General features: G+C 45.7%; 1 protein-coding gene across 5 annotated transcripts in view; it reads right to left on the bottom strand.

Annotated features, from left to right (window-relative positions):
* LRP8 (LDL receptor related protein 8) overlaps nt 1–23,349 on the bottom strand; it is a 284,937-nt gene that overhangs the window by 29,659 nt on the left and 231,929 nt on the right. For all 5 annotated transcript variants that reach the window (XM_050962306.1, XM_050962307.1, XM_050962308.1 and 2 more), the window contains one exon: nt 14,203–14,571. In XM_050962306.1, the coding sequence (XP_050818263.1) occupies nt 14,203–14,571 (369 nt within the window). The remainder of the gene's footprint in view (nt 1–14,202; nt 14,572–23,349) is intronic.

The raw sequence follows: 23,349 nt of genomic DNA, 5'->3' as shown, positions 1-23,349 counted from the left end.
CTCAGTAACTCTTTCTCTGTGCAGGGAGCTTTAAGAGTTAACAAACCTGGGCTCTGTGAGACCAACAGGGGGTGAGGGCGCATCACTGAGAATGTCCTGTCTTTAGCCCTCAGATGTTTAAAATTGGCAGCTGAGGTGCTCCAGTTGATCTTATGGCAGAGCACGGGGCATGAAATAGGTCTTTAAGGTTAGCCAGAACCAGCCCATATAGGGGGAAACCAATGCCTTGAATAGCAGCCCAGAGTCAATCCGTGCAGACAATGGAGTTTCCTGTCAGAAACCATGTTAAGCAAGTGGGCAGCCAAATTCTGTGCTCACAGAAGTCTAAGTGGCTTTCATACGAGGTCCACTGCTGCACTCCAATTCAAAGGAGACGAAGGCCAGGAGGACCACGTGCTGATGTTGGCTACCTCGCCTCAGCTTTTTATTTATTTTAGATTTTAAAAATATTTTTTTAAAAATACATTTTGAAACATGTCCAGCCTGAGGTCATGGGCCAAATTCATCCTTGGTGTAACTCAATGCAGGGACCAATCTAGGACTGGAGATATGATTGTCAGAGATGCTGCGTACTCAAAAGTCAAATTGAAGACCAAAGGGAGCTGTAAGAACTCAGCTGAGGGCCAGGCTCTGTGCTAAGTTACAGTCGAAAAACATCTTGGCAGACTCAAACCATGTGTCAAGCCTGGAGCTAATTTTCCTGGTCAAGCTATTACTGACTCAAAACAGGTCTTCATAACAGAAACATTAAGAAACCCTCCTGTTACGGAGGGCTAGATTCATAAGGGGGACTTGGGCCTGGTAACACTCGGTGCTACAATGCTTAACTTTTGGGCACCCCGCTGCCTAGTGAAACTCACAACCCTGAGTTAGGTGCTCAGGGTCCCTACACAATGCTGAGAGTCAGGTGCCTGAGAAAGGCATTCACAGAAACCACCACACTGAGCTGCAAGAACTAGTCAGTAGGAAATGCTGAGGAAGGAATGGGGTCTAAGCCCTCCCCCTCAAAGGGAATTAGGAGCCTAACTCCACCAGAGGGAGACGTCTCTATCCACTTGGAATTCACAACTCTGAAACTTTTCCTGGAGTTAGGCCCTAAGTCAAATCAGTTCTTTCTTGTACAAAACCCAGGAGGAGGTGGAGAAAATGGTGGTGACCCTCTTATGCTTAAAAGACTATGGGTTAGAGCACTCACCTGAGATGTGAGAAACTAGGGGTCAAGTCCCTGATCCAAATCACGCAGGGTAGGGACATGAACCTGGGTCTCCCACAACATCCCAGATGAGGGCAACTAACTGCTGGGCTGTAGTGCATAAAGGGTGAGTGGCACCACTGCCTCCTCTGTGAATTAAGCATGCCCTGATGAGGTCCTGCAGGCAAGATAGGTGGGAGAATGACTGATCTGAAACTCCCACCAGGGCTGAGCATGAGCTAGAACACCAAGCTACTTGGTGGTCAGGACTTAGGTGTCGTGTGCATGGCTACTGGCAGAAATGTAGGTGCCCTAGGGACATCAGGCACCTATATAATTAGGCAGCAGCTGAGTGTGGTTTTGTGAATGGCAGTGGCACCTAAATGCTGAACTTAGGCACCTAAAGGGACAGGTAGACAACTACGTCCCCCTTGTGAATCTAGCCCAGAACCTCTACCTGAAGCAATGCCTTCCTCAGGTTATGTTAAACAAATGGCCCCCATAGCTGGGACTCTCATTTATATTGACAATGAATAAGGCTACGATTAAGTCACGGAGGTCGTGAAAGTCATGGAATCCATGACTTCCAGCAACCTCTGTGACTTCAGAAGTGTCCTCTGCTGCCCATTGGGGCTGGGAGCTGCGGGGGCCACCAGAGGCAGTGGGGAACCCCCAGCTTCTAGGCTCCGTGGGCCCCTGGAGCTGCAGGCAGTGGGGGTACCCTGCAGCTCCTGGCCCCCCTGGGCAGCAGGGGACCCCCCAATCTGCAGGTGGCAGGTGTACTCCCCAACCCCCAGCTGCTGCAGGTGGCTCCTAGCCCCTGCGCAGCTGCCCCACTTCAGGTAGTGTGGGGACCTGCAGATCCCCATTTTGTCCCAGATATTTTTAGTAAAAGTCAGACTAAAAATATCCATGACAAAATGTTAGCTGTAACAATGAGTACAGAAGCTCTATAGATGCTTAAGGGGAGCAGCCGCCAGTTTGATTGCACAGGAGATCTACGGCTCCCTGGGTATGTTATACACTACAGTTCAGAGGAGACCATCTTCCAAATGTTTCCTCAAAATTCTATTTAAGTAGCAAACCATTTGAAAGTCTTTACTGCTGTGTTTCTCCTTTGGGGGCTGAAGCCGAGTTTTACATGACAGAAAATCATTGCCACTGACTAGCCATAGGAGGTCAGAGCTGATGCTAATTCATGTAATCCAAATTCACATGGTAGAATTTCCTTGACAATTTCACAAACTGTCTCTGAAAACAGAAATTATGGCTTCTTCTTCGAGTACCTGCTCATGTCCATTCCAATTAGGTGTGCGCACACCGTGTGCATGATTCTCCGAAGGTTTTTCCTCTAGTGGTACCCGTCGGGTTGGCTGTGGAGCCCCCTAGGGTGGTGCCTTTATGGCGGTGTATATAGGTCCCTGCTGACCTGCTTCCTGCTCAGTTCTTTCTTACCACCCGTGATGGTTGTTGGACCAGCTCAGTCTTGCATATTGCAAGTGCCTACTTAGAGGTCTTTCTTCGAATAGTTGTGAATAGTCACCCATTAGTGTTAATTAGTTGAATAGTACTTAGCTGGAAGATCTTTCCCGATTCCCTTTCCCCTGGACTGGGGCATGCCTCGGTCCCAGGGCTTTAAGCCCTATGAGAAGAGCCTGTAGCATATGCCAGGGGCGATCCGCACGAGTCCTGCCTCAAGTGCCTCGGGGAGGGCCATCAGGCGGATAGATGAAAGATTTGAAGCAGTTTTAAGCCCAGAACAAAGAAGCAGATAGACTCTCACCTGAAGCGCATCCTAATAAAATCTGCACTTTGCCCACAGCCTCTATGTGCAGCACACCGGCGGCACTGAGGAAGGACTCAGGTAAGGAGCATCGGCACCGCTTCCTGGCCCCAAGGCCCAGCTCCACCTTGTGGCACCATTCACAATCGCCGGTGCTGCATAATCTTTGATTATCAGCAGGTAAGTATGCACAGTGGTCTGTGATGGGATGTTAGATGGGTTGGGATCTGAGTTACTATAGAGAATTCTTTCCTGGGTGCTGGCTGGTGAGTTTTGCCCACATGCTCAGGGTTTAACTGATCGCCATATTTGGGGTCGGGAAGGAATTTTCCTCCAGGGCAGATTGGCAGAGGCCCTGGAGGTTTTTCACCTTCCTTTGCAGCATGGGGCACGGGTCACTTGCTGGAGGATTCTCTGCAGCTTGAAGTCTTCAAACCACAATTTGAGGACTTCAATAACTCAGACATAGGTTAGGGATTTGTTACAGAAGTGGATGGGTGAGATTCTGTGGCCTGCATTGTGTAGGAGGAGGTCAGACTAGATGATCATAATGGGCCCTTCTGACCTTAAAATCTATGAGTCTATAAGATGAAGAAGGTGGACAAGGGCCACCGGCATGGCACACCAGTGGGGTGTGTCCTGTGTTGGGACACCCCAAACCTGGCCCGCAAGTCCTGCAGCCGTCGACTCCAGCTGTGACGGGGGCCCATCGAGTCCAGTGCGGGTGGGCTCTCTGGTCCTGCAGGACTTGGAGGGAGAAGACCTCGATCCTCCCTCCACACTGGACACATCTGAAGCGGCACGGGATCTGATTGCCATGACGGCTCAATCCCCGGGCCCACTGGCATGTGCCTCGGCACTGCCACCTATCATGGCGCCGACATCAACAGCTCCAACAACGACGGCACTGATGGCAGCACCGACCTCCATCATTGCCCGGGGAATCTACACCCTTGCTCCCCAGAGGAAGCCCCTCAGCCCCCAGCCTCCACTGCGCTGCTACTCAGGGAGCACGAGGCAGGATTTCAATGGAAGGACAGGCAGGAACAACAGGAGGAGGCCATCGAGAGCCTCCTCTGACCAGGGCCACAGTTTGTCCAAACAGCCTCCTGGCCCTATGCCTAATTTTTGAAGGTGTGCCCAACCACAAGCCCTAGTCCATCTCTTGGATCCTTCTCCCCGCTTTGCGAACCATCTGTTCCACTTCTACTGTGCCTGGGTACAGATTACATCAGATCGCTGGGTACTAAGCACAGTAGAGATGGGATAGTCTATCCAATTCTGTTCCCTTCTGCCCTCCCATCCCCCTACCCTGTCCCTCTTCAGGGACCCCTCTAACGAGCAACTCCTTTTACAGGAGGTAAAATCACTCGTCGCTCTCAGGGCGATAGAGGAGGTTCCTCAGGAGTTCAGAGGAAAAGGGTTCTACTCCCAATACTTCCTCATCCCCAAGGCCAAGGGTGGGCTCAGACCTATTCTAGATCTGTGAGACCTCAGCATATTCATAAAGAAAATGAAGTTTCGCATGATCTCCCTGTCCTCCACCATTCCTTCCCAAGATCCAGGGGATTGGTACACCGCCCTTGACTTGAAGGACACGTACTTCTGGACATCTTCCAGAGGTGCGGCTTTCCCCACTGGGACCTATTCGTGACATGGAGCAACAGGAAGTGTCAGTATTTCTGCTCCTTCCTGAACCACAGCCCAGGTTCTATCGCAGATGTGTTTCACCTGTCATGGGTGAATCATCAGCTCTACGTGTTTCCATCCTTCCCTCTCAAACACAGGGTTCTCCTCAAAGTCCACCTAGATGGGTCCTCATTGATCCTCATAGCACCGGCGTGGCCCCACCAACACTGGTTCACCACGCTGTTGGACTCATAAGTGGACAGGCCTGTAGCCCTTCCCTTGTTCCCAGACCTCATTACACAAGACCACAGCAGGATACGACATCCGACCCTGGAGTCCTTCCACCTCACAGCGTGGAAGCTCCATGGTTAAACCAGTCTCAACTTCAGTTCAGGGAGTCCTTCTCCGAAGCAGGAAGCCCTCTACTCTTGCCACTTACCTCGCCAAGTGGAAGCGGTTCTCGATTTGGTCTATGCAGAAAGGTACTCCTCCACCACAAGCCCTGATCCTGTTTATTTTGGACTACCTGCTCGACTTGAAACGGTAGGGGTTGGCGACCTCTTTGATCAGGGTACACTTGGCCGCCATCTCTGCCTTTCACCCAAGGGTGAAGGGTAGGTCGGCCTTTGGAAACCAGATGGTAGGCCACTTCCTCAAGGGGCTGGATAGACTGTATCCTCAGGTAAGGCAGCATCTTCCTCCTTGGGACCTCAATCTAGTCCTTGCCAGGCTTATGTCCCCCCGTTTGAGCCCATGGTGACGTGGTCCTTGCTCTACCTATCTTGGAAGGTAGCTTTCCTCATGGCCATCACTTCAGCCAGAAGGGTCTCCGAACTCAAGGCGCTGACATCTGAACCCCCTTACACTGTCTTTTATAAAGACAAGGTGCAACTATGCCCACACCCTGTGTTTCTCCCTAAAGCAGTCTCTCAATTCCCTAGAAATCAAGACATTTTCTCACCTGTGTTTTTTCCCAAGCCGCATGCCAGTAACAGAGACCACATGCTTCATTCACTGGACGTGAGATGTGCCCTGGCTTTCTATATTGAGCGCACAAAGCCGTTTTGGAAGTCCCCACCGCTCTTCATCACTGTCGCAGAGAGGATGAAAGGGCTTCTCATCTCCTCCCAACGCATATCATCCTGGATCACGTCATGCATCAGGACTTGCTATGACTTGGCCAAGATTCTGGCCCCAACATTGATGGTGCCCTCTACAAGAGCTCAAGCGTCATCTGCCACTTTCCTAGGTCAAATGCCCATTCAGGATATATGCAGGGCAGCCACATGGTCCTCTATCCATATGTTCACCTCGCATTACACAATTTCCCAACAGTCCAGAGATGACGCAGCATTTGGCAGGGCAGTGCTGCAATCTATGACCAAATGAACTCTGACCCCTCCTCCAAGAGTATAGCTTGGGAGTCACCTGATTAGAATGGACATGAGCAAGCTCTCAAAGAAAAAATGGTTACCTACCTCTTGTAACTGTTGTTCTCCGAGATGTGTTGCTCATGTTCATTCCAAATCCCACCCGCCTCCCCTCTGTTGGAGTATTCCAGCAAGAAGGAACTGAGCAGGTGGCAGGTTGGCAAGGATCTATATACACCACCATAAAGGCGCCACTCCAGGGGCTCCACAGCCAACCCGATGGGTATCGCTAGAGGAAAAACCTTCCGACAATCGTGCACGCAGCACGTGCACACCTAATTGGAACAGACAAGAGCAACACATTTTGAAGAACAACAGTTACGAGAGGCAAGTAACCATTTGTTTTAGATACCCCAAAAAGAGCCAAGAGACGTTATGTGAACTAGCAGTAAGTATCATAAAGTGCAAGCCATGACACAGTGTTATTCTCCACATCATCTTATAGGATGCAAAATACAGATTTAGGATGACTTCCTAGAGTTGACTGAACTCTATCATGTACCGAATTGCTGCATGATATTTTATATAGCAATGACAACTGCAACACCTGTGGAGGTGTGGGGGAAACGCAGCATTTATAAATACAATATAACAAAATAAAGGCCGTGAGGTGGCTTTGTCCCCTCCTGCCCGGAAAGAAGTCAAATCCACCCCGTAAATGCACGAAGATAAACCTTTTGCAAAAAACCCTAAAGCAAAAAGCTTTCCCAAGTAATAAACAGTGTCCTAGGAGCCACAGCTTTGTCACCATCAAATTCCAGAAACTAAGTAACTGTGAGACAGGTAAGTGGATGGGAGACCTCAAAAGCAACATCTATGGACCTACCGGATCATCAGTTTCATTTTCTTACTTATAGGTGGCACTCCTTCCTCTAACTCAGCAGTGAAGCAATTGCCCAACCCAATCCTACACTTATTCAAGTTATTGTGATTTTTGTCACTCAGTTCAACTAGAGAAGGCCTGCAGTTTATCAAGTAATTTGGGACCCTCAAGATGAAAGGCTCTATGTACCTTGAATATATTTATTTATTATTAGTAGTAATATTAGTAACAATAAGACTCCCAAATGTAGGTTTAATTAAAAAACATTAATTTCAACCAAACTTACTATAAAGAGAAATGTTTCCATTTTTAAAAAAACAAAATCAATCTGTAGGAAACCCAAACTCAATATTGTACAGCTACATGAGAATTTGAGGGGAAAATTGTTAACACCAGTTTAGTACCTTTATCCAAGAAGAATGGACAGCAACATGCATAAGTACCAATGCCAGATGGTGCAAAGACTTAGTATGGAAAAAATACTTCTGCAGTTTGAAAAGTACAGTGAGCAGATTAATTAACCAGAAGTTTGAAAAGTGTTCTGATTTTCACAGGTGCTGATCACCTTTATCTCCAGCTGACCCACTGGGAACTGCACGTGCTCACTGCCTTTGAAATATGGCCACTGAGGGCCTCACATTTGGCATCCAACTCTTCTGACAAGTTTGGCTAAGGTTTTAACACAAAGGCCAAAGAAATTAACATAAGCATAAAAGGAACCATAAAATTCCCCAGCCTGGGGTTCAACACTGTTCCTATAAACATGGGTTGGAGCTTAACCGTCCCAAGAGCCATATCCCTCACTGTCTCTCCAGTAGTCAATGTATTGCTCTTTCCCTGAACATCTGGGTAAGTGGAATGAGCAGCTGAGCTAAATTTAACTCCTTGGTCACCAAGGACCAGGTAATCCCCTAAAGCCCCATCAGAGGTGAGAAGAACAGTCAATTTTAAAAAATTCTTTCACTTTTAATCACCTAAGTATGACAAGGGGAACAATTTTAAAAAATGTATCTTTACAATGTTCTTGTAAGTACAAGAGCATCATACATGCAATGTTATGGCAAAAGCTATCCTGGAACCTGGTAGGCAGGCAAGAGGTGTGGAAGGCGGTGGGAGATTGACCATGTGCTTTTTTATAACGAAACTGGGACATAATTCCATTTCAATATAATTGGCTGAGTGAATACAACAGGCCACCAATCAGGGGCATTCCCACAGCAACAGGATATCCTGTGTTAGAGAGGATGGCTGTGTTTTTGCAGAGCTTTGTTTATATGCACCAGCTGTTCAGAAAATTGCAGTGCTATTTCGGAGACTTAAATCAACGGAATCGCAGCACTTTTATAGCTCCTCTTCAGTTCCACAAAACAGAAACAAGCAAGAACCTGTTAAATTAACTGCTACACATAACACAACTATGCTTTACATTTGCAAATTCTGGACAAAAAGACAAGCTGCTCAAATTCAACATGCACATTCCAGGCTCAAAGCTGGCATTCGCCTTGCCAATTATCCCCGTGTCTTTAATGACGCACATGGGGATTTGCACCAAACAACTTCCATCTGAGGCATTTATCACCGTTTGAAAATAAAGTTACTTTGCAGTTTTATGGCAATTTTCACGAGCATTTCTCAAAGCACTTTTCAAACATTAACTAAGCCTCAAGATAAGTCCTATTTTATGGATGGAGGGACTGAGGCATAGAGTTGGAAGTGACGCAAGAAGACTGTTGTAAAGTCAGGATTATTCCTAGTTATTTGTTCTAAGCACTGTCCAATATTCCCCTTCTCTATGTACAACCTATATTTCAAAGGAGAACTTTTAAGATAACAGGTCTGGATTGTGAGGCTGATAAAGCTAGACTATAAATTATATTAGAAAAATACATTATGAGTGTATTTATATGAATTCAGGAAAAAAGCAACTGCCACAGATAAATTCCTTGAGCCAGCCCATTCTATCCTATTTACTTCCTCTCTCTCTCTGCCAAAACCTTTTCACTAGTTGTTGCCCTCAGCGGGTAGCCTACTCTTTCATTCATCCAAAATGGTTACGACAACAAGTGATTGATGCAGACCTCAAGGCAGATTTTTTTAAGTGGTTAATATCCCTCTATTATGTATAATACAAAAAACCCACTAGCTCCATGTGCATGAAAAGATGTAAAATTGACATCTTCAGTCCTGCACTTAATCTAATCCGATCAAATCTATGGTATTTTTAATATACCTATTGTGGAAGTGTCAAAGCACCAGATGATGGATGCCCTGTCATATATTTGTAACTTCTTCTGTATCTTTAATAAAAAAAGACTAAGAAAGTTCAGAGAGAGAAGAAAACCTCAGCTGTCTGGGCCAGATCCCCAATGGGTGTAAATCAGTAGCTCCACTAAAGTGATTTACAACAGCTGAATATCTGATTCTTTGTTTCCACAATTGTTTGTTTAGCAAACTCAGATCCTTTTGTTTTATAAGGGCATCGACAAATTGTTTAGTTCTTCAATGTCACTTTTAAAGCTGTGTAATAGATGGCACGTTTATATTTGCAGTGTCTGCTTCAGAACATGCACCATCTACCGTCACCGCCTGGGTGCAGCTTTTTCTGGGTTAGAAGCCACACTGGTTTAATCTCGGAATGATCAGTTAAACCCACAGATACCCACACGCAGAGCCACATAGCCTCTCTTCTCTGGTGCATTAAGGGTCTCTTTGCCCACTACCTACAGCTCTAGCGGACTAATTATACCGTTATTCACACTGGTTTTATCTGAGCAGAACTTCATTTACTTCAATGGAGTTACTCCTTATTTACATCACTACCCGTAAGAGGAGAATCAGGACCTGCATGTGTCAAGGAGCCCTCCACAGAAAGGATGGTGTAACAGCAGAAGCATCAGTGTTGAAATACCTGTGTTTCTTGGAGCCATAGGACCAAACCCAGCAGAGGCAGCTCTGCCATTCATCCCTTTCTGGTGGGTAAACTGAACATTGTGCAATTTGCTGTATATGGATTTACTGCAGGAGAGAGACCCTGTACACTAAAATTCCTGCCTTCTATACATGAATGTTAAAGGTCCCAAGGCACTTTCCAAAGGAGTGGGAGTTTGCCCATCTCCTTAGCCAAATTTCTTCTTTCCTTCACTATTATGCAGCTGTGCACTAGCTGGCAGTCATCATTCCCCCAGAGGAAGTTGCACTATGATGTTGTAGGGAGATATTTTGAAAAGTTTTCTATATAATTGTGAGATGCTATGGCTGCTACCTGCTTTATACCACATTCCTTCAAGGCTTCCTATTGTGATGGCTGGAGCTCAGTAGATACCCTTTGGAAGCCATCTGTGCCCATGTTGGATCAGGCCCAGGGGATGTCCCTGAGTACTAAAGTTCTCTCTTGCCTCCAAGGTGGGCCAAGTGTAGTCCCAGTCCTGCCAGCCATGCAGCAAAGGCGACATGAATGTAACTTGTAAGTGACTTGACTTAGACTCTCTTCCAAAAACAACTGGGGCTCAAAATGGCATTTTCACATTTCAACTGGCAAATGCTTCCGTGACATGTCCCCTACTGCACCCACCGAGGCCTCTCGGATGTGGAGAAGGAGAGAGGGGAGCTCATTTTTCCTTTACTGGATTGAAGTTTGTGTGTAAATGGTCAACCCTCAAATGCCAATGCCATTCCAGGGGACGTACCTCAAGGTCTGAGTTCACTTACTGACATTGTAAGTTCTTTGGGGTGGGGACTATCGTTTTGTTCTGGGTTTGTACAATGCCTCGCAAAGTGGGGTCCTAGTCCATGACTAGAGCTCTTAGGTGCTACAAATAATTGTGCACAGAAGGTACCAGAATCAACTGTGCACTAACACAGCAAAGGGCCCCAAGATAATCCCCCCTGGCTACTAGCAGGGAATTTATACCTGCCCAGGCGTATCAGTGCTGTGAAAATACAACTAGGGGAATAATTGCCTGGTAGTAAAAAGAAAACACTTGCTTTAAAAATCCAAACTACAGTGACCCAGCTGCCACCTACACTAGATTAGTTTGACTGGTGTGACAAACATTCCTGACTTACGCTGGGTCGTGCTTTCTTTGTACTGTGACAGGGCAAACTAGCCTTTGTGAAAGTGAATTCAAATTGAAGGTGCCAACAGGGCTTCTCAAAAACAGATATTTTATTCTGGGAACTCGCTTTTCTTTCAAGTATTAATACACCCCCCTCCCACTCCCCAAGACATAGAGTCCTGCCTGGAACTGGGATCCCACGGGTCTCACAGGACCCGCTGCCACAATGGCGGGATTGGGTGGGAAAGGGATTAAAAATAGCCCCGCAGAGGGCTCTACTGTAACATCCTGGCTTTATGAAGACCAGTGATGTTGCCCTTTAGTGGCTGTCCCACAGAAAGGATAACAGATCTACTGCTAGTGCTGACTGAGGGAGTTCATCTTCAGCTGCAGCCACTAAGGCCCACATTCCTGAAGGTGAAGGACTAGCTCTGTGGCTCAAACAGATCTATTCCACCATATTGCTCTCCACCAATCACACTGTTATCCCCCTCATATCCAGTCAATCAATGCTCCCCCTCTCAACAAAATCAATCCTCCCTGAAGCTGAGCATCAGTCCTTGCTCCGAGAGGCATTCTGTGCCAAAAAAATAAAAATTCTGCACCAAAAATTAAAAATTCTGCAAAATTCTGCACATTTGTCAAAATAACACTACATAATCACACTAGTTTCAATTATTTTGGTAATTTATTTCAAAATACCCGGCAGCAAGTATGTCTGTAACAATACAAACACACATAAAAATTCCCCCAGGAGTAGAGAGTTAAAGAAACCCCTATGACAACCCAGTTCCTGTTCTCTGTTCCCCTCCCCTCCACGACCCCAGCTGGGGGCCAAACACACCCCCACCCCTGAGCCCAGCTGCAGCCCTCCTCCCAGATACTCCCTCCTCCCCCCAGCCCAGATACCCGCACTCCCTCCCTCAGCTCAGCTGCGGCACCCCCCGGCCCAGATACCCACATTCCCATCCCCTCCCCTCACCCAGCCCAGACACCCACCTCCCTCTCCTCCCCAGAGCCCAGAGATCCAGAGGGAGAAACAGCCGGATCCCAGGCTTGCATGGAGTTTCCTGTGCACCGCCCTCTCCTTCGCTCAGGGCATGCTGGAAACTGCAGCTGCTCGGAACCCTCCAGCTCCCTCTCCCTCCCCCCACTGGTGTCTTCTATGTGAGAGCCGGGCTCTGTTGGGTCCAGCTGCCCCTACTGGTAGCCGGCAGCACTGCAGCCCATTTCTGTGGGGGAAAAGAAATTCTGCGTGCACAATGTTAATTTCTGCAAAATTCTGCATTGTGCAGTGGCGCAGAATTGCCCCAGAAGTAAATCCCGAGCCCACCTGGGCCTCCTATTCTGCCACTGCCCACACCCCCTTTGATTTTCTGTATGCCAGCTCTTTCTCCTGCTCCTTGGCTATCTACTCATTTTTCTCATCTCCCTAGTCTTAAGAGCAGCTCAGAAGCTACTCTGCATTTTCCCCTACCCTCCTGAAATACAACTAGTGGTGACCGGGGCTTCCACTTTCTCATTCCCTGTTAAAGGAGCTACAGCATTTGCTCCCTGCCTGTATCTCTGCTTCACAGAAAGCCTAACTGCCTTCCCAAACTGGGACTGCCCCACTAGCCTCAGAGGCTGGATTTTTCTGCCATGCTGGGTGCAATGTCTATGTGGACAATAAACACTCTACGGCTCTGATTCTAAGAGCAGGAGGTTTTTCCTGGGTTCCTTGGTTAAAATGTTCAGTCCCTGCAGTTGGTTGTGGCCGTCCTCCCCAGAGTTGCCCCCGTTTCAGCAGTGCTGTATGTATGTATGTAGCTGTGTAAATATTTTATTTCATCTCAATCTTGTCATTATGAATATTTCAACGAAACATTTTCTCCATTTCCCTCTTGGTCTCTCTGGGTAAGAGACCAGTTTGAGCAGTTTAGTGTCTGAAAATGGATAAAACATTCAATACACAGCAACCACATATTAAATACACAAAGCTAACTGAAGAGAAATCCATTATTTATTATCTCTGAGCCTTTAACAAACCAAACTCTTATACTGAAAGGGCTTCTTCAGAGATCCCTTTTTTGACTGTCTGGTTCAATATGTTCTGGATTCATAGGCAGAAAACTTTTTTTTTTTTTTTGCTTTAACATAGATGTTTCCAACCTGTGAGCTGTGACCCCCTGACGCGATCTAGGGATTTTCAAACCTGTTCCCATTCCCTATCTCTGATTTGCAACTGAAACAGATATCCTCAGTCACTTGCTACCAATTCCTTCTCAGCTAGGCCCCCCACAACCCACTCCACTACCAAAGAGCCGGGTAAGGGGTAAATTGATTGCAGTCTGTACGTGCCTACATGGGACATAAATATTTGATAATAGACTTTTCAGCCTAGCAGGCAAAGGTATAACACGATCCCATTGCTGGAAGTTGAAGCTAGAGAAATTCAGACTGGAAATAAGGTGTAAATTTTTAACAGGGTAATTAACCTTTGGAACAATTTACCATGCGTTATGGACGATTCTCCACCACTGGCAATTTTTAAATCAAGACTGGATTTTTTTAAAGATATGTTCTAGTTCAAACTAGATAATTTCCCAGAATTATTCTGGGGAAGTTCTATGGCCTGTATTATGCAGGAGGCCAGACTAGATGCTCACAATGTCCTTTCTGGCCTTGGAATCTATGAATCTTCCCCTCCCCACCCAACCCCACCCCACTCCACGCTTTCTATTTGCTTTCCAGTCCTGTGTTATTCTTTTAGAACAGTTAATTTCCCTCCAAACCTAAATGCTTTCATCTCTCTTTAAGAAGCTATGGGCCAGATTGTGTCACAAAGGTTCTAGCACTGAACAGGGGGCAGGGTGGAGCCGCCCTGCCTCTGAAAGGAATTGTGACTCAGTAAGGAACATTGCCTCCTGGAGCTCCTGGAAAGCTGGCTCTCTCCTCCCCATCCCTGTCAGAGAGTCTCACATTTAAGTCATTACAGGAGCTGCTGATTAATTCTCTGAGCTTCAAATCAGCCTCTGACTTCTCACTGAATGCACCATTATTTGCAGCCACAGAGTTCTGTGCTCAGACTTGTTTGTGCAGGTTATTTTGGTAATTGGGCACTCAGCTCCACAGTCTGCAGACACAAATACCCAGATTGAAGGCACAAATTTGTTGCAGCAAACATGTCACTAGAGGTCTTGGCTGAAATGCGGCCTTTAGTGGCGTCCAAAAATTCCCTCTCCTCCAAGGAAGTCTTTACCTAGCAGACATCCCTTGTCCCCACACTGCTTAGCCCGGCAGATACTTACGACAATCCTGCTCGTCTGACTTGTCTTTGCAGTCCTCGTCGCCATCACACTTCCAGTTCAAGTGGATGCATTCCCCATTGCCACACCTGAATTCATGGGCCGCACAGGTGTTCAGCACCTGAGGCTTGACTTTGTAGCCACACTTCTCCACTGATTCATCTGAGTAGTCTTCACAGTCGGGCTGGTTGTCACAGACCCAGGGCTCTGGGATGCACACGCTGTTGTTGCACTGGAACTCATTAGGGTTGCAGGTGAGTGGCGAGCACTTCCTCTCATCACTGCCATCGCCACAGTCGTTGTCACCATCACACACGAAGATCATGGCTATGCAGGTCTTGTTACTGCACTGGAACTCACTGGAAGAACAGACTTTGGAGTAAAAACAAACAGATGAGTTGGGAGATCTTCAACCTAATCCCCAAGTGGACATTGTGTCCATGTCACAAACCCACCACATACCCTTGGGCACTCGCTGCTCAGGAGAAACCCAACACTGGAACAGGCTAGAAGTGAAGGGCATTAGCTAGGCTGTGTGGTGTCCAGACCAGGAACAGGTGGGGTGTTCCAAGTCGGTAGTGACGTGCATTGGCTGCGTGTGTGTGGAGTCCAGCCAGGGCCGAAATACCACAGTTGTAGTAGGCTATCACTGAGAATCATTAACACGACTGTGCGTGGAGGCCAGGAGTGGAATAGTTGAAGGGCTGAAGCTTAAGACTGAGAAGCACTGGCAGAATTGCATGGGGAGCTTCAGACAGAAGTGTACGGAAACTGAAGATCAGGAACAAGGACCACTGGCAATTCTGTGTGTGGTCCCAGCACCAGAACAGCAAAGGTATTGCAAGCTAAGACTGAAGAGCACTGTCTGAGCTGTGCTGGGAGACAAGAAATGGAATGGCAGAGATATTACAGTCTAGGATGGAGATGTATGGCAGAATTGTGGGACACAGGCTTTCAGAGCTCCTGATGGCACTATACTGAACTCAAGCCAGTGCTATCAGTTCCTGACTTTCACCAAATTCACCCCCAAAGCTAAGCAAATTTCACTGTGTCTTGTTTTGGACATATTAAGTGGGACACACAGGGTAAATATTCAGTGAGTAGTGCAGGGATTAGCTGCTGAATCATGCTGATAAATCCCTTCACAACATACTATTTTCCCTGGAAGTCACCATTCTGTATTTACATACAAATGAGACTTTTTGAGCTATGAAGGAGAACACACTTTTTTCCTTTGCATGCCTGATTTACTGCTGAGCCGGAGGAGTCTGCTCAAATTAAACTTTCAGATGTCCCAACAATGGCCACTCTTACTGCAAAAAGAAAACCCTGGCCACTGGCAAGAGTTCCCTATAAATACTTCTAATTGGTACCTAATTTACTTGGTTGTTAAGGAAAAAAAATCAGTTTCAGCAGCTTCAAAGATCCAATGGAAAATTATGGCTTTTATAAACTATATTAGATTAAATAATCTGTCTTGAAAAATGCTTCTTTTTATTGCACTCAGGAGGCTTTTGTCTTCAATAGCAAAAGTACTTATTGCCTCTTCTGCACAGCTCCTGTGATAAACCACACTGCTGAAATAACACTGGTAGCTGAAACACAACATGGGAAGTGCATCTGAAAGACAACAGCATCTCTACTATGTGGGTTACGTACAAGCTTTGAGTACTGGGAGAATTATCTAGTAAGGCCACGTCTATACTATGAGCTAGGGGTGTGATTCCCAGCTCACGCAGACATTGTCACTAGCTCTCGTCTAGCTACTGCACTAAAAAAAGGAGTGCAGCTGCCTGAACCACGTGGGTACGTACTCAGCACAGCTATCCAATGCTGCGGCTCACGTTACCACAGCTATGCTACTATTTTTAAGCACACTAGTGTGACAAGAGCTAGTGTGAGTGTATATACGTGACCTGTGAATCACACCTCCAGCTCTAAGTGTAGACAGACTCTAACAGTTTTAAACAGGAAGATTCTGTTTTTTTCATCTAGGAAGATAAGCACTGACTGCTTGCAATGGAATTATTAGTATATACACTACCTGAATCATGAACTTCCAGGCTGTATGGGCAAAGAGCATAGCTGAAGTTTCTAACTCCAAGTACTAGTGTTCTACCTATCGAATCTATTTTGATATGCCCTAAAGTAAAACCTAAGAAACCCAAGTCCTTCTTCCCTCCCTGGATCAGTCCCAGCAAACTCAACTTCTTTCTACCTGTCTGGGCACTATTTTGGCTCCCACCACATAAGTGCCAAAGGACAAGCCCATTTGAGGGAGTAGAGGTGTTTGCCTTCCTTGGTAGCATCTCACACTGGGCACCAATGGAGACAGAATTTGATGGATCCATTTTTGATTCAGCATGGCAAATCCTATGCTTGTATTTTTAAAACCCATGGTATGAAATCACTAGTGCACTAAAATTACAAATTACTAGAACCACCAAATTAATTCTTGCTTGTTAGGGGGTTGGTGGTAGAATGGGACAGAGATGTCTTACCAATAAGAAAAACATTCAGATTCCAAAAACAGTCAGAGAAGAAGGATACTCTTAAGCACAGACCATAAGCTCTTCTATGGATGCAATGAAGTAGATTTTTAAAGGAATCTCAATTCCACCTTCAATTTTCTGGGTGCAATTTTATAGCTGCAATTAAGTGCATCTGAAAATTACAGCATTTGGTCATCTAACTACCTGATTTGTTAGCACAGTCAGGTGGAGAGATGTCTAAACACTAGGAACTGCATATAAAAGTAATTGCATGGCAGAGTTGGAGTTCATTAAAAGAAAAAATAGGCACAATCTCTACTTATATGTCTGTCTTCCTCTCACAAACATTTACATGGCACCTGCCTTTCTCCAAAGAGCTAATTGTGCTTATTTAGCTATTCTGATTAATTGGCACTTGTATAACTGAAAACAAAATGACCTATTAATCTTATCGAACCGTCTTCATCTCTGTAATCTAGCAGCCATTTCAGATGGGTAATGTTATGGCACTGTGGAGTATTAATTTGAGGAAACACAGCTATAGCCTTACTGATCTGATTGAAGAGAGATGATAAACATGAGAGCTGCAGTGACTACATGCAGATAACATAACAGATCAAGGCTGAGCTGAGAAAATACATCAAAATAAATGTTAGAAAAGCTACCTCAGAAAAAAATAAATAAGCAAAGTTTGCATAAGCTGTTGATCCCTAATATTTTGGCAGGGTCACAGCAATTTACACACTCCAACTGTGAATTAATTTCCATCCCTGAGCTGTAATGAGCACATCTTTCTTCCTTGTTTTCATTACCCCCACTTCTGCCTCTTCTTATGTTTGTATGTGTTGCCTGTCTTCCTTTTGAAATTTGCCAAGTGTGCAAATTAGAGATGGCCACATGTATCCGTAGAAAGTGGGGGTCAGTCACCTACAGACAATGCAAATTGATATAGACGCTCCTCCTCCCCTGTACACACAAACCCCACTAAAATATAAAATGTATCGAAAATCTCAGCCAGAAAAGAATAAAAGCAATTTTGCTTTCATGCCTCTCCTGAGGACTTCTGCAATGAAGCTTATGATTTCCTAGCTAATTCACAAGCTTATGATTATTTTATTTTGTTTTTAAAATGTGAATTCAGTGCTGATGCCAGATGCTGAATAGGACCAGCACTAGAGACTGAAGTCCTCTGTTCACTGAACAGGTACAGCATGGGCAGTGGGCATCTACCACTCCAACCTTGTGCCTCAGCCTTGAACAGGGAGGGCTGCACTGGCACATATTTAACCCTGGCCCAGAAGCATGTAGCTGCATCAGTGCTGACAACGGGCACAAACTGTGCTTGTGCAGACAAAGCTCCAGTGGCAACAGTGGTGACAGTTACAGTGGTGGTTCATGTGATGTGGTCCTCAGATAACTGTGGACTGGACTGGTACCACTGACTCATTTTCCACAGGCCTCAGCCAGAACTCTGCCTAAGCACTGAACACTGGCACTATAGTGGCACCCCCAGAGAGAGAGTACTCCCCCTTCCAGATCCATCTGGCTCCACTGGCTTTTAAGGAAAGGAAAGAGGGCGCTATTGTTTCACCTTCAATCTACTTTGCCCTTCCCTAGCCACTTTCAGAGAGCTAGATTTTATGGACTGTGCTAGGAAGAAGCAAAGCCTGCACTCTCCAGCCACACTGTGGCTTGCTCTTGCACAGGGCTGAAACAGAGGGAGAGCACCTCCTTGCACTCTATGCCCACACAGGTGACAACCACATTATGACCTTTTGCATGGCTTTACACTAGTATAAAGTACCCCTAGAGAAAGAAAAGAGTTGCATTATGAATTATTACTATACACAGCACAAGGAGAGATAAGGTGGGAGGAATAAGTGAAAGGCAATTTAGATGCATATCATCCTTCCCAAGTCTGTCTGGATACGTAGGCAACCCCCATTACTACAGCATCTCAGAGCTTCCCAGGGGTCATAGATCAGCGTTCATGTCACACTCCCCATTAGTACGCAGCCCAGCTAATGATCCAACCAGCAGACCAAATTCGGTAATGAATCCTGGTCACGTGCTGCCTGAGGCACGTTGTACATACACTAAGAAGTGCTTCCCAAGTATTTCAATAGAAATAACATTAAACAGTAATTAAATACCCACCATGGTATTTATTTCTCCTTTGACCTGAGCAATTTGTTTACGTTCTCTAATTTTGCTACCTGCCCTATTAGGAGATTTTTTTACTAAAGGAAGAAAAAACAATATTAGTTTCCATTTTTTTCAGTGGAAAGAAAGGTGTTGTAGTCTCAGATGCAAAATCTTTTTTAAATATGAAGTGATCCCAGTAGAAATCTTGAAAATCTTTGATTGGCAGGAGTGTTGCAGCTCTGACTGGACCTTGGGCTCCGAAACCCATCCCCTTCCCTGGGCTTCAGTACCCAAGCTCCAGCCCAAATTGCAACGTCTACTAGCTGTTTTTAGTGCCGTCGCACAAGCCCGAGTCTGTAGACCTGTCCTTGGAGACTCATTGCTACAGGTTTTAAAAGCAATGAAGTTCTATGCTTAGTGACTCAGTATTGGCACCCTTTTCTCTCAGTCACTATTCAGCCAATAGGATGCTAGTAGGCACTAGGTTGTTCCTGGAGGTGCCATCTTTTGGATAAGATGTAAAACTGAAGCCTTTGTATAGTCAATAGAATGGCAGTTTTTGTAAGAGCAGAGAATACTTACCTTGATGTCCTGGTAAAAATTCCTAGTCATTTATATGAATTCTGTCTCTGTATATTCCACATTTGGATTCATTTGTATATGGCATTCTCTTTTATTTCCCATACTAGTGTAAGGTCACTGGGCACTGCTTAAAAGCTGCAGTGTTTCAATGTGGGTAAAGCGAGTCTTATGTATAATAACTTTTCCATAAGGCAGGAATCTATAGCGTAATTACTGTGGATTTTCAAGTATTAATTTGATGCAAGACAAATGTGAAATCGACAATATCCATCATTAATAAAAAAGACACTCCATCATACAGCTACAGTAGTGACTTCCTGATGAAGGCTGTTACTAGCATCTTGATAATAATCCCAATTGATTTTGCCTCCTGTTTCTCAAAAAAAAAATAAAAAATCCATTTTGTTTGAAATTACATGTGTAGCTTACAGCCAGACAAGAACTGGTTGGTAAAATTTGTGGTGAATTGACAAAGAGTTTCAGAGATATTGGGGTGTGGAAAATGAGGTGAATTTCACTTTTTGAAACTTTTTTTGCAATGCAACAAATGTTGAAGTCTGTAAAAAAAAGTCTGTGAGGAATATGGACTACTCTTGAGTGCCATGAAAACAAAATGCATGTGAACTGGTGAAAGAGACTCTGAGAACAAAGAACTGAAAATTGTATGAATGGGCTAAAATGTGGGGGCGAGAGGGTCACTCACACAATCTAAGAACAGACATGAGACTGTGAAAAGGACAGGCCTTGTGACATATTCTGAAACCTACCAGCATCCGAGGTGGCAGAGAGGCATTACCTGGTAAGCATGAACATAAGCTGTTTATAGTTTTTCAGGATGTTTTCTCTGTCATGCTTTTCTTCTGAATAAATAATGCTTTGCTTTATGAAAGCTGCCTGGTCACTTGTTAACCCTGTTGTTGCCCCACAGAGAAGAGAGATGTAAGTGCTGAACTCAAGTCAGATATGCTTAGGCAGTCATAGTGCAGGATGAACTGCAGCCTAAATCCCCACTCTAGAGAGAGAGTGTTGTGGGACTCTGCCTCAAGAAAGGCGATGGCTGAAGGCCCGAAACATAAGCTGGGTGCCCTTAAGGAAGCCACAAAGGGGTAAGAGGTGCAGTTACCTTGGAAACAGAGACAATATACATTTTCAAAGACCTTGAGGCCATGTGTCAGGTGCCTCTGTTCAAAGCAAGATTCATGCTCCTTGGAGCAATTCCTCCTCAGAAGGCTGCCCTCTAGGGAGAGCAGCAAAAGAGAGGGAGGTAAATAATGATGACCTTGAAGTGAATTCCTCTGAATAAAGACAGGCCTTCCATAGAGGGAATAATGCAACAGAATTGCAGTCTCACCACTATTAGTGGTTGTTGCTATGGTGATTGATATGGAGAAGCCCATACAGATGAGGCCTGCGGAAGAAATGGTAATTCCTAATTCTAGTCAAAGCACTAATGTAGCTAAGGAGCCAGAGAAACCATTTCAAATAACCTCACAAATTGATATTTGCATTTGTCTTCTTCTTTTGCCACACAGCTCCTCACAAACACAAACAAGCTGTTTTTCCAGTCTCTGGAGCTGCACTAGAGCAATATTAGTTAATTATAACAATGTGACCAGACTACAAAGTTACTGCTGATAAACAATTGTTGGTGCAAAAGTGTGTTATTGATTGAGAGTAAGTTTTCAGAGATTCTCATGTGTTCATTTAAAATGGCTTTATTTTTGTGGCAATACAATTAACATACGTGCTTTATTCAGCAGTAATTGCATAGCACTCTAAGGGTACGTCTACACTACGGGATTATTCCGATTTTACATAAACCAGTTTTATAAAACAGATTGTATAAAGTCAAGTGTACGCAGCCACACTAAGCACATTAATTCGGTGGTGTGCGTCCATGGTCCGAGCCTAGCGTCGATTTCCGGAGCGTTGCACTGTGGGTAGCTATTCCATAGCTATCCCATAGTTCCCGCAGTCTCCCCGGCCCCTTAGAATTCTGGGTTGAGAGCCCAGTGGCTGATGGAGCAAAAATCATTGTCGCAGGTGGTTCTGGGTAAATGTCATCATCATTCCTTCCTCCAGGAAAGCAACGGCAGACAATCATTTCGCGCCGTTTTTCCCTGGATTGCCCTGGCAGACGCCATAGCATGGCAACCATGGAGCCCATTCAGCTTTTTTTTTTTTTTTTTTTTTTACAGTCCACCGTATGTGTACTGGATGCCGCGGACAGAGGCGATACTCCAGCGCAACACAACAGCATTTATTTGCTTTTGCATGATAGCAGAGATGGTTACCAGTCGTTCTGTACCATCTGCTGCCAGTGTAAATTTGGCAATGAGATGATGGTTATCTGTCCTTCTGTGCTGTCTGCTGCTATCATGGGTGCCCCTGGCTGAGATCGGCCGGGGGCGCAAAAGCAAAACTGGGAATGACTCCCTGAGTCAATCCCTCCTTTATGGTTTCTAAAAATAGAGTCAGTCCTGCCTAGAATATGGGGCAGATGTACTAGAGAAGCAGTGTATCAGAGAGTACAGCTGCTCTGTGTCAGATCCCACAGAAATGATGAGCTACATGCCATTCACGGGGGGTGCCCCTGCAACAACCCCACCCGTTGCTTCCCTTCTCCCCCAACCTTCCTGGGCTACCGTGGCAGTGTCCCCCGCATTTGTGTCATGAAGTAATAAAGAATGCAGGAATAAGAAACACTGAGTTTTTAGTGACATAAAATGAGGGGGAGGCAGCCTCCCGGTGCTATGATAGTCCAGGCAGGACATTAAGCAGTGTGGGGGAGAGGAGCCCAGCATCCCACTGCTATGATAGTCCAGGCAGTACAGAATCTTTTCTTTTCACATGAAAGGGAGGGGGCTGATTGAAGCTCAGCCCCCAGTTGCTATGATGAAGACGGTTACCAGCCGTTCTGTACCATCTACTGGGAATGACCGGGAGTCATTCCTATTTTCACCCAGGCGCCCCCGGCCAGCCTCACCTGAAGCCAGCCAGGAGCACTCATGGGTTGATAAGAAGGACGGTTACCAGTCCTACTGCACCGTCTGCCACCGGGGAGGGAAGAGGAGTGGATACTTCTCTTCACTGCTGCAGCATCGTGTCTACCAGCAGCATTCAGTAGACATAGGGTGACATTGAAAGAAGTCAAGAAATGATTTCTTTCCCTTTTCTTTCACTTGGGGGGGGGGAGTAAATTGACGAGCTATTCCCTGAACCATGCCGGACAATGTGTTTGAACCTACAGGCATTGGGAGCTCAGCCAAGAATGCAAATACTTTTCGGAGACTGCTGGGGACTGTGGGATAGCTGGTGTCCTCAGTACCCCCTCCCTCCCTCCATGAGCGTCTGTTTGAGTCTCTGGCTTCCCGTTACGCTTGTCACGCAGCACTGTGTAGCCTGGAGATTTTTTTTTTCAAACGCTTTGGCATTTCGTCTTCTGTAACGGAGCTTTGATAGAACAGATTTGTCTCCCCATACAGCGATCAGATTCAGTATCTCCCGTAAGGTCCATGCTGGAGCTCTTTTTGGAGTTGGGACTGCATTGCCATCCATTCTGATCAGAGCTCCACGCTGGGCAAACAGGAAATGAAAATCAAAATTTCGCAGGGCTTTTCCTGTTTACCTGGCCACTGCATCCGAGCTGAGAGTGCTGTCCAGAGCGGTCACAGTGGTGCACTGTGGGATACCGCCCGGAGGCCAATACCCTTGATTTGCGGCCACACTAACCCTAATCTGATATGGTAATACCAATTTTAGTGCTACTCCTCTCGTCGGGGAGGAGTAAAAAAACCGATTTAAAGAGCCCTTTATATCGATATAAAGGGCCTCGTAGTGTGGACGGGTACAGCATGAAATCGGTTTAACGCTGCTAAAATCGGTTTAAACACGTAGTGTAGACCAGGCCTAAGGAACAGAAGAATACCGT

Source organism: Gopherus flavomarginatus, chromosome 7 (assembly GCF_025201925.1).
Source record: "Gopherus flavomarginatus isolate rGopFla2 chromosome 7, rGopFla2.mat.asm, whole genome shotgun sequence".
Lineage (NCBI taxonomy): Eukaryota > Metazoa > Chordata > Testudines > Testudinidae > Gopherus > Gopherus flavomarginatus.
The sequence above is the reverse complement of the archived record's forward strand: the minus strand, read 5'-3'. Positions and strand labels throughout refer to the sequence as shown.